This window comes from Gossypium hirsutum, chromosome A03 (assembly GCF_007990345.1).
Source record: "Gossypium hirsutum isolate 1008001.06 chromosome A03, Gossypium_hirsutum_v2.1, whole genome shotgun sequence".
In the NCBI taxonomy this organism is placed as follows: domain Eukaryota; kingdom Viridiplantae; phylum Streptophyta; class Magnoliopsida; order Malvales; family Malvaceae; genus Gossypium; species Gossypium hirsutum.
The window spans coordinates 109,435,372-109,450,237 of NC_053426.1; the positions used below are offsets into that span (position 1 = coordinate 109,435,372).

Here is a 14,866-nt window from a genome sequence, read left to right on the forward strand (position 1 = left end):
TTGAAATTTTTGAATTTACATGAATAAATCTTTTGGTTTGTCTTAGTATTAAATTGAAGGGAATGCCGTAAGTGCTTGAATGTACTAATTAGATATTGTTTTATATACATCTCTCAATAGGTTCGGCTTTGTGCATGAATTTAGGGGATTAAACCTTGAATGATGTTATGTATAGGTTTCGGCTATGAATCTTTGTGTTTAATTTCTTTATGTGTTGATGTTCAAATTGAAAAAGGGATGTTAGTTATGTTATAACATTTGCTTAATAATGAAAGGACATGAGCTTAAAGCTTGAGTAGCATTCGGTATTAGAGTAAGTTAAAATTTGTTAGAAAATAACTCCCAAGTTAGTGAATCACGAGTTAAGAAAGGGATTTAGGCTGTATATATATATGTATGCGTGTTTATATTGAATTAAGAGGTTGTGTTAGTCAATTGAGGGTTTCAGCTATAATGTTAAAATAAACTAGTGTGAATATTTGAGTGTGATATACAAAATTTAGTTGAGTTGAGAAATGATTTCTCGAATGTCTAAAATAATATTCAGCCTAGGCTTGTAAACATGTCTAGTCGGTGTTAAATGTTTTAATTAGGAAAGATTATAAATTGAGTTTAGTGTTCAAGGAATATTTGGTTGGACACCTAGTGCCAAACGTATTCAAACCCAACTTACCAAGTACATAAATATGATAATGCTATAATGGTAGACTTAATTGGATTTCGGCATTTTGAGTGATGCGTTTGACTCTTGTGTCGATTTGGGACAATATGTGTATTATGTGAAACTAAATGATGTCTATGAAATCCTAATATGCAAGGTATTAAGCTAGTATTATGTTCGATGGGGCATGAGTAGAGCATATGTATAATGCTTGAATAACTAGTTAATAAAATCATTCGCACTTAATTGTATAATATACATGTATTTAATCGAATAGCTAATTTGATAAGTTATTAAATAAGATCTATTTGTTTGAATCAAGCTCAAGGGCTAAGAGGGTCAAAATCAGATAAAGGAAAAGAAAAAGCAATCGAGTAGTCTATCCGCAACTATTCAAAATATCCGAGGTAAGTTTTAAGTGATTAAACGTTGAGTAAATTCAATCATATTAGGACATAATAAGTTGATTTAATAAGATATGATGTGGCCATGATATGTCTTAAACTCAAATGGTAAGTTCATAAGTGTTTGGACTTGGAAATTTAAGAGCAAATTGTAATAATTTGCTTAGGACAGCAGCAGTAACGTGATTTTAGAAAATCACTATAAATGGTTGGTGTGGAATTATAGGCTGAATAAAATGTGAAATCAAAGCTTAATTAGCCTAGTTTCTTATAAAAGAGACCGTGTAAGCAAATAAATTTCCTATAAATAGATATTTAAAGTTGTGTGAGACAGTGTCAGAATGACTCCGAAATCCCCTGTTCTGTTTTTAGAAAATCATTATAATTTGTACAAAAATGGTTATAAGATAAAATTTATATGCTTAGACTCCTTAATGAGTCTAGTTTCACATGAAATCAAATAGAACATATTTTGAATTCTGTACAATGATAAATTTGATTCGTAGTGAAGACTGGTCAGATTAGTCAAACAGTGAAACAGGGGAAACTTTAACAAAAATCTGGTACTGTTTGGCCAAACCTAAAATTCTAGAAATTTTATGGATGGAAGATATATGAGTCTATATTCAGGGAAAATTAACGGCAAGTGATTTGGATTTTTTTAGCTCTAGTTATAAATAATTTAGTGACCATTGCTCAGGAAAACAGCTCGTAGTGAATATGTGATTCTGTTGTAAACATGGATAAAAACTTGTTTTAGTTGCTCATAAGCTATTGATTAAACCCATACGTGAATTCTAAATCGTGATATTGTAAAATGATATATGAGTGTTAGATGGATCTTTGATATAAAAATTTGTAAAATTGTAAGTTTATGAGTATTCGAATATGAAATGATAGTATGGCGTGAAATTGAATTATTCATTGGAAAATGATTGATGTAGATTCGGCCAAGACAAAGTGTATACATGATAGTATATGTGGTATGTGAAGTATATTTGGATAATTGTGATGTGAATACATGAAAATTTATATTTTAATTTAGGATTTTATGTGTATATATGAGATAAGGCCGAATGGCCAATGTGATGAATGTGAACATGCATATATGTGTTAAGGCCGAATGGCCAATGTGATGAATGTGAACATGCATATGTGTGATAAGGCCGAATGGCTAATGTGAAACATGTATGAGATATGTATATGTGGTAAAGTCGAATGGCTAGTGTGAAATATGTATGAGATATGTATATGTGGTAAAGCCGAATGGCTAGTGTGAAATATGTAGGCGATGTGCGTATATCGTGGCCGAACGACCAAATGTGAAAGGTGTGTATTATTAGATATTTGATGAGACAAATGAATTACAAATATGACAGTCGATGTGAATGTTGTAACATGTGATTAAATGTACATGAAACTTGGAAATATATTCCGGGTAAGACCCGATGACTACGTGTGGAGATTATGTCCGGGTAAGACCCGATGACTACGTGTGGAGATTTTGTCCGGGTAAGACCCGATAACTTCGTGTGGAGATTTCGTCTGAGCTAAAGGTCTCGCCGATAATCCGAGTAGAGGTTAAAGCAATAAGACTTCGTAATAAGAATTGCTTATAAATATATTCAATGCGAAGGGTTAAACAGGTATGTACTCCAAGTTTATATGTGAGCTTGATTTGAACTAAATCACAAGGTAGTTATGTGATGCATACGAGAGCAATCTATGAGACTATTCCTACGATTATGTGACATCAGATCAGTGTGAGAGGTTATGTGAAATCATACAATATATCTATGTCACATAAGCTCACTTTTATGTGAAAGTTTATCTGCCTATTGTATATGATGAGATGTGCATATTCGGTAAAGGGATGGTATGCCCGAAGGAAGAGTGAAATAAAAATACGAACAACTATGTTATAATTTGATTGTTATCTGTTGACACTGCTTAAAACTTACTAAGCATCGTAATGCTTACTCCGTTTGCTTTGTTTTCTCTGTTTTATAGATCTCATTGCGAAGCTACAGGCTCGGGGATCGTCAGCAACTAGTCACACTATCACTATCCACTGCTTGTTACTGTTATGTTTAGAATTATTTTATGGCATGTATAGAATAGACTAGTGGCGGAAGAATATTTTTGGTTAATGTATCTAAGCCATGCGAAAATGGCATCTTTTGAATGTTTACTTAGTGAAGTTTAAATTTTACCTCTGGCCGTGCTTAGTACTTATTTAAATGAACGATCTTTATTTCAAGAAAAAGTTCAAAATTTTACTGTTCTGACATGAGTTACAAGTCCCGTAATGCCCCTTACCTATTCTGGCGACGGTTACGGGATAGGGGTGTTACAAAATTGTACCTAAGTCAGAAGGGGTACATTGAGAAAGTTCTTTGCAGGTTCAATATACAGAGTGCTAAGCCTGTTAGTACTCCTTTAGCAGCTCATTTCAGACTTTCATCAGCTTTGTCTCCACAATCAGATGATGAGATTGAGTACATGTCACATGTTCCATACTCTAGTGCAGTAGGATCTCTCATGTATGCTATGGTTTGTTCACGTCCAGATTTATCATATGCAGTCAGTGCAGTTAGCAGATACATGGTGAATCCTGGTAAAGAACACTGGAAAGCAGTTCAGTGGATTTTAAGATACTTACGAGGTACTACTGATGTTTGCTTATAGTTTGGAAGAACTAGAGATGGAGTCATTGGGTATGTTAATGCTGATTTTGCTGGAGACCTTGATAGAAGAAGATTTTTCACAGGTTATGTCTTTAGAATCGGAGGTTGTGCAATCAGTTGGAAAGCCACTTTGCAAACTACAGTCGCTTTGTCTACCACTGAAGCTGAGTACATGGCGATTAATGAGGCTTGTAAAAAAGTTGTTTGGTTGAAGGGACTCTTTAGTGAATTAATGAAGACCTTCAAATCAGCACAGTATTTTGTGACAGTCAGAGTGCCATCTTTCTTACAAAAGATCAAATGTTTCATGAGAGAACAAAACACATTGATGTTCGGTATCATTTTGTTCGTGATATTATTGCTCGTGGTGATATTGGTGTGAGCAAAATTAGTACTCATGAAAATCCTGCAGATATGATGACTAAGTCACTTCCTATAACCAAGTTTGAGCATTGCTTAGACTTGGTTGGTGTTCATTGTTGAAGTTAAACCCTTAAGGGGTTTTATGGAAGAGGTGGAGAACTTGTTTATTGAAGTTCGCGATGAAGAACTTGTTCATTGAGAATTTGTGTCAATGTGGAGATTGTTAGAATTAAGTGACCCAAATTCTTATTTAAATAAAATACGATGGAAAATAAAATAAAAGTAAAATCCATATAAAACTAGACTTCTTTTATTTTATTTTAGAATAAGGTTTTTTAAACCTTATTAAACTCCATCTATTTTATATTGATTAGGATAAGGTGTTTCAATCCTACTAGAATATAGCTTTACAAGCCTATAAATAGACATAGTCTATTCCTCTTGTATTGATTCAAATTTTCGACATAGTGAATTTTCTTCTCCTCTGCCCGTGGTTTTTTCCCCGAAAGGGTTTCCACGTAAAATTTGTGTGTTATTTTATTTTATTTTATTTTTTTCACAACGTCAATAGGCAAGAAACCAACACTTTAAACAAAATTATTAATGACTCAAGTTGCAATAGAAATAAGATTTTGCAATACTAATAAAAAATATAAATATAAATAAAAAAGAAAACAAAAGCTCAAACAAATTCATAATCTATAAAAAAGAATCAAGTATTAAATATTCAAATTAAACATATTTAATAGATTAAGCATGATATTAATACATTTTATATTGTCTAAGTTTGGTCCAACTTGAAATATGAGTTTAAATTTTTGCTCAAAATTCAAACTCATTTTAAGTTCGTTAATTTTTTTTGATAAATATTTATACATTTTAATTTAATATTTGATAATTATATATAATTTTGTTTATTAAAATTTTATATATAGACTATTTAATAATTTTTAATATTTACATTGTAGTATTATATATATTATTATATAACTTTTATATATTATAAATTATATAATACATATAACAGAATATATTAGATAATAAATTTATTTAAATGTTTGAACTCGAGTCTAACTTTCTATTTATTTTGTCCAAGTTCATATTTTAAATCTATTAAAAAAGTTGTACTAAATTTGGAGTGAATTTTCGAGTATGTTATTTAATGCATGTAAAGAAATTTTCACTTTCATCTTTTGGTTAATACATTTCTTTCAATTTTTAATAATTTAAATTTAAATTTGGTTAAATTTCAAATTGGTTAAACCAATTTCGTTGTTCATCGTTAATTCAACGATCAAAAGTCTTTGAACAGCTTCCTCACTTGCTCCAATGTCACAAACAGCACCACCGTGAACGGTCCTTGCCTTGAAATTGTGGGGATGAAGCCTTTGTACAATGCCATAGGCCCCTCCGCTCTTACCGTCTTCAGTGCACAATCCAAAGCACCCGAGTACGTCGGTTCCGCCCCAGGCGCCACCTTCATGTTCATCACCCTCGTCTTGATCACGTCAATGGGGTTGGACGCCACTGCCGCCACGAACCCCGCCGCGAAGCTGGCCGTTATGTGGGTTCCGATCCCATCACCCATCACTCCTTTTTCCAGTATCGTCTCCTTGACTTGATCGTACGTCGCAAGCTGCGATGCGGTGACGATCATTGCGCGATTCACCGTGAGAGCTGAGCCGCGCCACAAGCTGCCCACACCTTCTTGTTTTGTCATTTGACTCAATGCATCGATTACACTCTTGTAATTGCGTCGCTGATCAATAGGGAGTCGCCCATCAGCTTGCATTCGAACCATTGCTACGTCAGCGGGGTTGCCAACGGCGGCGCCGACACCCCCGGCAATAAGTCCAGCCAATATCTTGCTCGTAAGTGGCAAATTCCCAGTTTCCTTGTCAGTCCATTTGTTCTTTATAATTTCATAAAGTCCCATACGGGTAGTAGAGTACAACGTTTGTCGAAGCATCGTGGCGGAGACACCGGAGAAAAGAGCCGCAACACCTTCCGATTGGATGATACGGACACCGATAGAAATGGGACCAACACGAGGTTGCGAGATCGAAACATTCCCAACGGCAGCAGAGTTGACCGCAAGTGCCGGACGATAAAGTTGAAGGGAAGGATTAGGGAGATGGGATTCTCCTTGAAGTTGCATACGGACCTTGATAAGGTCGAGAGGATGAGTTGAAGCGCCGGCGACGATAGATGCAATGCCTCCCTCAACGAAACCTTTCAAACCCATGGTTGCAATTGGAGAAAAGTAAGAAAGTAAAAAGAGAGAAAATGGAAGAAGTGTGTGTTGTGTTGGAAAGAAATGCAGCGAGAGTAGATTTATATACACAGCAAAGGGATTGAAGTTGGAAGAAGGAATGTGATGGAAACCTTCTTGGTTGTTCAATTATTAAATGTTCAACGCGGTGGTTGACTTTGACGGTACTTTTTGCTTTTTCAATTGTGGGTTTTGGCCACTGGGTGTTTTAATGGCTACGCATGGTTGGTTTGGCCCTTACTTTGAATTTGCTCTATACCAATGGGGCTGGAAGAGATCAAGTCTGCCTGCCCAATTTGCATGTTTAGGTCACTCTTTGTTAGAGAGCAGTCTATTTCAGAAATTAAAACACACAACTTTCCCATCTTCTCTTTGTCTCTTAATGCTGATTATAAACCCATTTAATTTATAATGTTTTAAAAAATACATTTTACTACCTACAATAGGGATTTGGCTTATGGTATTTTAATAATAAATTTAGGATAAACTATCAAAATAATCACTTTTGTTTACTTTAAATTATATTTTAGTTATTTATGCTTAAAATATTACGTTTTAGTCACTTACGTTATTGCGTTATAACATTTTAATCATTGAGCCATTAATTGTCTTTAACGGTGTAATGTTAAGCTGATGTATCATATTAAATCACCATTTCAAACAAAAATTTTAGGTTAATTTATACAATTGGTCCCTATATTTTTTATTTTGAGCAATTTATTTTTTTATTTTATATTTTTTAACTTTTTTTTTCTTTATTTTCCATTCTCTTCTGCTTCCCTCTCTATTTCTCCATTTCTTTTAACGTTGTTTTCTTATATTTTCTATTTATTAAATCTAGTCCATGTACTTTTATTTTTTAAACAATTTAGTTTTTTCGAGTCAGGCAAGCTTTAACTTGTTTTAATAAATAAAAAACATAAAAAAATTACATTAAAAGGAATGAAAAGGGAGGAAAACAGAAAGAGAAGCAAAAGAAAATGGAAAAACAAGTTTAAAGAACATAAAAGAAAAAAAATTAAATTGCTCAAAAAAATATAGGGGCCAATTGAAGAATTTAACCTAAATTTTTTGTTTGAATTAATGATTTAACATGCCAGATTAGCTTACCGTTACATTGTTGACAATAATTAACGGTTCAGTGACTAAAATGTTACAACACAATAACGTAAGTGACTAAAATTTAACGACTAAAATATAATTTGAGATATATATAAAAGTGACTGTTTTGAGAGCTTACCTATAAATTTATACAAATAATTTCATATCTATTTTTCATTTGGGATCAACAATAAATAGTTAAAGCTTCTCTTCAACTAAAGTAATAGGAAAACTAAAAAAAGAAAATAGATTTAAACCAAAATTATAAAATTAATAATACATTCATTATAAGCCTAACATTTTAGGTGTATTTAAATAGACAAAATATTTTTTTTTTCTCAACTAATGCTAATCGAAAAATATATCAAAGAGCTCAATAATTTAAATTAGTAGCTTTTACTATTTTGTTTCGATTTAAACAAATTAAATCAAAGATATTAAAAATAAAATAAAATTGTCAAAAAAAAAAGTATTGAATTTACTCTCATATCTTCAAATCTTTGCATTATTAAAAATGTAAAATTACTCAAAGTAAATTTTGAAATCCCAAACTAACCCACAAACATTAAATGAAATAGCAGATTGATTTTTATGTGAACATTTTCATCGGTTTACAATTATAAGTATCAAAAATTGATAATTTTTAACAAAATGATCAATTTGCTTTTTTGATCTAAGATACAAAAATTAATATATCTATTTTTTGAGTAAAAGGGATAAAATACAATACAATACACAACCTTCATTTCAGAGAAAATGTTAATAACAAAATGTAAATTTGCAGTAATGGATGAAACAAACCTTATTATAAAACTCAGATCTTAATTAGCTCAAAGAAGCACAAAAATGCATGTGGGCCGGGCTTGAGAAGAACAAATAAAGTCAATAGCTTACCTGGAGAAACTGCTGCGGAGTATCTTATATTATTAGAAGAAAAAGTCACCACTGAAGAGCTGTCATACATGAATAAGATGACTCATATTGATACTCATTTAATATTCATACATGCTACCCCATAATATCTATATATGTTCATCGCAGGTGAGTTATTCGGGCTACATATTATTTCTCGACAGTCACCAACTGCCTGCTACTCACTTCAAGCTTAGGACTTCAATCTCGAATTCGAGAACCGAGTTTGGCTGTATTCCCCATGCAGGAAACCCACCAGCACCATAAGCATAGTCTGGGGAGCACTGCAGACATGTATAAAAAAGTCAATCAGAAGCTTCATCAAAGCATGCAGGGACCCTCGGCGGACCGAGGGACAAGATATTGCATTTCCAACAAATCCAACACATACAGAAACTTGAGCTGTCATAACGTAGGTTATGACACAACATATAGAAACAGGCACCCTGATTCTTTTCTTGAAAACAAAAAGGAAAGGAAGAGATAAAACAACAAGAGTTTGGAATTTTGTGGTATTGATTTATCAACCTTGCATTGGGAGGTCCAAGATATACTTTTATGATATGAATTATCATTCATGGCATTGATCTAAACATTTCAACTTCAAATATGTAATTGCAGTACAACTAAGTACACTTGAAATGAATTCAGAGTTTGATGAAACAGTACCCGAAGACGAGCAACTTCTGCCACTTGCATTCCCATCACACCTTCATCCCATCCTACAAAAGGTTGAACATAACTTTTAGTTCCCCCCAAGATGAGGTACTAGGTATTCCACAATGAGAAATAAGACGTGCAAAAAAATAAGAAATAGAAAGAGTAAAGGCAGTCACCGCAAATAAGCAATGCTTGTTTCCTAAGTTTCAAAAAAGCATCAAGCATTCTTTCTTCTTTTTTCCTTCTCAATAGATATTGAGTTCAACCAACATGCACATTATAGTTTGTCCTAAATAACAAATTCTTTTACACACATTACATTATAAAATCACCTCTTCACCAATCTATAAAGTGGAGTGTTATATAGATCATCAAGTTATGGTCTCGATTGACATAATTATGACAAATTTATAAGCATTCAGTCAGTCATCTATCAATTACACAACTTGATGGGGAAAAAAACATGAAATTTCATCACTTCCAATGGTCAATGAGGTTGATGTCACCAACAAAAAATGCATTCGGATATAACAAAAGACAAGGTGCTATAGAAGACAATGGTAAAAACAAGTTCTACTAGAAAATAAACCACCATTCAAATCGAATATTTCGATATATCAAACTTTATGACACAACTCGAACCGATGCATTCACATTCATTAATCAAAATACCCAGAAAATAAAGTTTCCTGCTTTAGTAAAAAAAACCATCAAATTTTGTGGAATATTATGGAACTCAGCAAGGTAGGAACCTAGCAACAAGCAATTAAAATTTACCTTTTATAACAGAGCCCTTGCCAATTTGGAAAGAGAAAGGTTGCTGCCCTGGATCCTTTGTGCTAAAAAATGGATACAAACAGAGAAATAATCAATAATTCAATATTAACAAAGCTGTGTTAGAAAGAAGAGAAAAAAAAAACCCCAATTCATCATTCTGGTAGAAAACCATTACTCACCTCCAGAATTTCTCAGACAAATCTCCATTTTTCCCTGCACCCAACAAAATATTATCATCAAACATAGAAACAAAAAAATCGTGTAAACAGCACAGAAAAGCAAGCAGTCTTTCATCAAATTAGGGCGTTTAGGGAAAACCCTTTTGATTAAATAAAATATTGATGACTCAAAAATGAAAAAAACGAAACAGATTTTTTTCCAGTCAGAGAGAAAAGCAGAGAAAGAGAAATAGCAACCGTATCCAGTACAGTGAACGGTGACGGTCTGACCGGGAGTGGGTTTGGGACCGGTTCCAGGCCTGATGACTTGCTTCTCTACTCCCATTTTTCAGGTTTGAATGACGATCTAACAGGATTTTCTTAGGGTTTTTGCTTTCTGTTGTCGGCGGTAATTATCAGGTAGTCAATAAATATAGTCGAGATTCGAGAGTATTGCAGGCAAACCCGCGCCGGGAGGGGGGTGGATCGTGGAAAACCGGAACGGGCCAGGCCCATTATAGGATGCTTTGGTTAAAATTAGATTGAGGGTTTTGTTATGGGTAGAGGGCCACGGGTGATTTCAGGTTGGTTCACTTCTATACGTAATATTAATATGAAATGTATTTAGGAATTCTCTCTATTATATTATATGTATAGAAATTGATAAAATTAATTTCTTTTGTTATTAAATGGGTCAGTTTAAAGTTTTTTTTAGGAGATTTTTAGTCTCCGGTGAGGCGAGTTTACTCTTAGTTTTGGTATAAACGCACCACAATCATCCGTTTGGATGAGCTGTGACGTGTTTCAGTCCAATTTTTGTACTACATTGAAGCTCTCAGTTTTGACTAAAGCATTGCCCTACAGTGAAAAAGAAGGAGCCATTTGTTGACAATAATGCCTATACGGAGCCATTTGTTGACAATAATGCCTATACTTTTATTTATAATTATTGTACAGCCTAATTTTGGCCCGGACTGAACAGTCCCAAACCAAACAATTGTTAACAGTCCATTTTACAAATCCAAGCCCAATAAACCCAAACCCATTTTACAGAAAATTTGACCCAATTCCTATTGGCCCCAATAGGCCCAAAAGACTAAACTAGGAAACCCTAGGGTTTCTATGCCAGCAACTTAGGCACCGCCCTGTCCCATCGCCCGTACCACCAGCTCCGACTGTACCTGCAAAATGGAAAAGAAACACGCAAAGCAGAAAAGAAGCAGCAGACAACACAGAGCAGTAGCAAGAAACTTAAAAATATTGTATTGAAATGGCTATAAAAGCCAGATCCGAGTGTAATATAATGGGGGGATTTTCAAAAATCAAAAAGCAAAAAATAAAAAAGGAGTTAAGGTTCTTATTTTTTTCTTTTATTTTTCCTTATTTTCGAATCGGTTTCCTTCATCTTTCAATTCATATATATAATAAAAATAAGAAAGGAGAAGAGGGCTTACCCTTTTTGAGACCGCCGAGGAAAAAGGGGAAGATTTCGGCGGCCGACGCGGCGGCGGACGGCGACTACCGGAGCCGGAGTTCTTGCCGGAGCTCACAGACAAAAGGAGAGAAGAGAGAATTTGAGAGAATTTGTTTTTATTTTTTTGAGGAAGTGAGAAAAATGATTTTTTTTAAAAAAAAAATTTGGTTTATATAATGTTGCAAAACGGCGCCGTTCTGAGCCTTAGCTTAAGGCGCCAAAACGACGCCGTTTAAGGTCCTGACCAGGACGCGCGACCCGACCCTCCTGAAGGATCCGCGCTTTTTTTAAAAAAGGGTTATTTAACCTTTAAGGCTTTCCGCATTTTTGTTATGTTTTAATCCAATCCTTTTTACTTTTAATTTTTGCCTTTAATTTCGACTTTGTTTCGATTTAGTCCCCTAAGGGACTGTGCGCTTTGGGACAGGGGATATTTCCCTAATGAGTCTCTCCTCCCTTACGCATGTCTCATTTTAGTCCAAATTCTAGCTTTCCTTTTTAATTTATCCCTTAAAGTTCATTTCTTTTTATCTTGGTCCCTTTTTGTTCTTTTTGTTATTTTATTAACTAATTTAATATTATTGTTACTATAATTATATTTTATTTTTATGCTTTTTATTTGCTATTATTATTATTATTATTACTTTCATTCTTTTATTACTATTGTTGTTGCTATTTCTCTTGTTGTTTTTATTATTATTTATATTATTGTTAGTATTATTATTATTCCTTAGTTTATTATTATTATTATTTTATCATTATTTTCTATTATTGTTATTATCAATACACTATTATTATTCTTATTAATGTATTACTATTATTTTCTACTTTATTATTATTATATTATAACTATTGCTATCATCATATTATTAAACTAATTAATTTTATATTGGTTCTGTCACATTATATATTTTTTTCCTTTTGCATTTATCTACATTATTATTACTATTATTATTATCATTATTTTTGAACATATCATGTATTTTAAATTATTATCAATTTTAAATTTTTTACATATATTATTTCTTTTAAATTGTCATACGTAGTATTTATTTTGAATTTTTTTATATGTATCTTTGTATTTTAAATTATTATATATATACATATTATTTTTTAAAAATATTTCTATATATTATTTAGTTGTATCGTTTTATATGATAAATTGTGTTAAATTCTCTTTATTATTTATTATAAACCTTTCTACTATTATCAATTTTAAAATTTCACATGTTATTTATATTAAACTTTTGTACATATCTTCCATATGTTAATTATTTTAAATTATTATTTTTTACGATATTATTTATTCTAAACCTTTATACGCAATTTTAAATTATTTTTTTGAATTATTATTTTAAGTTATTCTATTTATATTATTATGTTATCTTGTAAATTAATGATTTTAAATTGTTTAATATCATTTACTTTAAATTATTTTCTATAGTGTCTATTTCAAGCTTGTTTTTCCTATATGTTATTCGTCTAGAATCGTCTTATTGCTTATTTTTAATTGTTCGTATTGTTCATTTCATTTCTCTTTAATTATTAATATTTAAATAATGTATGTTGAGTGATTATTGTCATTGTGTGTACTATAATTCGTTCACTTATTTTCATACTATTGTCACTTCTTTGTATAGTATTTTATCCATGTATATTGTTTCATGTTTGTAATTTCGCCTTTCATTCGTAATTGTCGCATTGTAATTTTCAACTTATTGATCCTAAATTCATGATTCCATTTCACTTCAAGTCAAATTAATGTATTTTGGGTCGACTTTGTAAAACAAAGGTGAAGTTTGATGTTTAGAAATTCGAGGGATCATGCCCTAATGTGTTGGGTTTCGATCTTTTGTTTGTTTAAATAATCAAATTTCCCTTTAAAATTTCGTCCGCGTTTTCTAAACCTTAAAACAAAGGCGATGTTTGATATCTAGAAATTCGAGGAATCATGCCCTAATATCTGGGTTTCGATCTTTCGTTTGTCTAAATAATCAGATTTCCCTTTTAAACTTCGTCCGCATTTATTAAACTTTAAGACAAAAGCGATGATTGATGTTTGGAAATTCGGGAAATCGTGCCCTAATGTGCTGAGTTTCGATTTCTTGTTTATCCAAATAATCAAACATCCCTTTAAAATTCCGTCCACATTTTTCTTCAAAAAAATAAGGCAATATTTCGTGTTTGGACATTCAAGGGAATCGTGCCCTAATGTGTTGGGTTTCAATTTATCGTTTGACCGAATAGCCGAATATCCTTTTAAAATTTTAATGCATGAGTCCCAGAAATCATGAGATGATCTTGGTACCGAGGGTTTGAAATGTCGTATCCTAATGTGTTGGACATGACATTTTATTTCTTCGAAACAAGAGAATCTTAATATCCACTTCCACTTATCCAAACATTCATAATAAAGGATCGTATTTTAAAATTTATTTTAAAATCTTTTCAACTTCCAACATTAAGACATTAATTAATCAATTAGGTATCAATTTTGGGCGTTGCAAGGGTGCTAATCCTTCCTTGTACGTAACCGATTCCCGAACCCATTTTCTTGATTTTCGTAGGCTAAAATCGATATTTTAATAAATCAAAATGTTTTATTAGGTGATCCGATCACACCTAAACAAAAAGGATTGGTGGCGGCTCCATTTTCATTTTTTTAAAGTCGATCCCCGTTTTCAGAAAAATGGTTTCGGCAATTATCATTTTATCTAATAAATATTAAAAAATTTATAATAAAATATCATGTAACAGCCTAATTTTCAGTGGTGTCGGAACAGTGATTCGAGATCACTAAATCCGACAAATGAGTAGGAAATATTATTAATTTAGTGAGTATAAGTTAAATGTGAAGTTAGGAAAAAATTTGAAATAGTGAAATGTACAAAAAATATATATATTAAAATAATTAGAATTGAAAACGAGGTATCGAGACCTTGAGAATTTTAAATCGAGCCATAAATATTTTTATAAATATTTATGGAGTGTTAATAAGTTAGTATTAAAGTTTCGTCAAGAAATCTTAAAGCACTGATAGCTAATTGAACAAAAAGAACTAAATTGTATCAAATGCAAAATTGTGGGAAATGATTAAATAGCTTAAATGATAAAAGAAAGAGGGTTTAAGAGGAAAATAGACCCAAGGTCTATTTCGGCTGGACGGCAAGAGCATGAAATCACCAAGAAAATAAGGGCAAAATTGGAAAATTGCAAAATTTACTTAATAAAGCTAGGACTAAAGTGGAATTATCTAGATTTCTCTTTATTTTTCTGCATTCTCATCAGCAAAAACACCATGGAAGAGTTCCCTTAAGCTGGTTTTTCATATTTTTACTGCAAGTAAGTTCAATTCTTGATTATTTCTTGAAATTTTTGTGTTTTTGTGACTTTTACA

At 32.2% G+C, this 14,866-nt stretch overlaps 2 protein-coding genes across 2 annotated transcripts; both read right to left on the reverse strand.

Moving 5' to 3' along the window:
• Positions 1 to 5,247: 5,247 nt before the first annotated feature.
• On the reverse strand, positions 5,248 to 6,489 carry LOC107940276 (mitochondrial uncoupling protein 5). Its single transcript, XM_016873712.2, has one exon. It carries the CDS (start codon positions 6,358 to 6,360, stop codon positions 5,410 to 5,412), a length of 951 nt encoding a protein of 316 aa, XP_016729201.2. The 5' UTR covers positions 6,361 to 6,489; the 3' UTR covers positions 5,248 to 5,409.
• Positions 6,490 to 8,378: 1,889 nt separating this feature from the next.
• Positions 8,379 to 10,572, reverse strand: LOC107940278 (peptidyl-prolyl cis-trans isomerase FKBP12). Its single transcript, XM_016873715.2, has 5 exons — positions 10,254 to 10,572; positions 10,017 to 10,050; positions 9,838 to 9,899; positions 9,070 to 9,122; positions 8,379 to 8,684 (listed from the first exon to the last, which is right to left on the reverse strand). The coding sequence occupies exons 1-5, from the start codon at positions 10,339 to 10,341 to the stop codon at positions 8,583 to 8,585; spliced, it is 339 nt and encodes a 112-aa protein (XP_016729204.1). The 5' UTR covers positions 10,342 to 10,572; the 3' UTR covers positions 8,379 to 8,582.
• Positions 10,573 to 14,866: the final 4,294 nt, after the last annotated feature.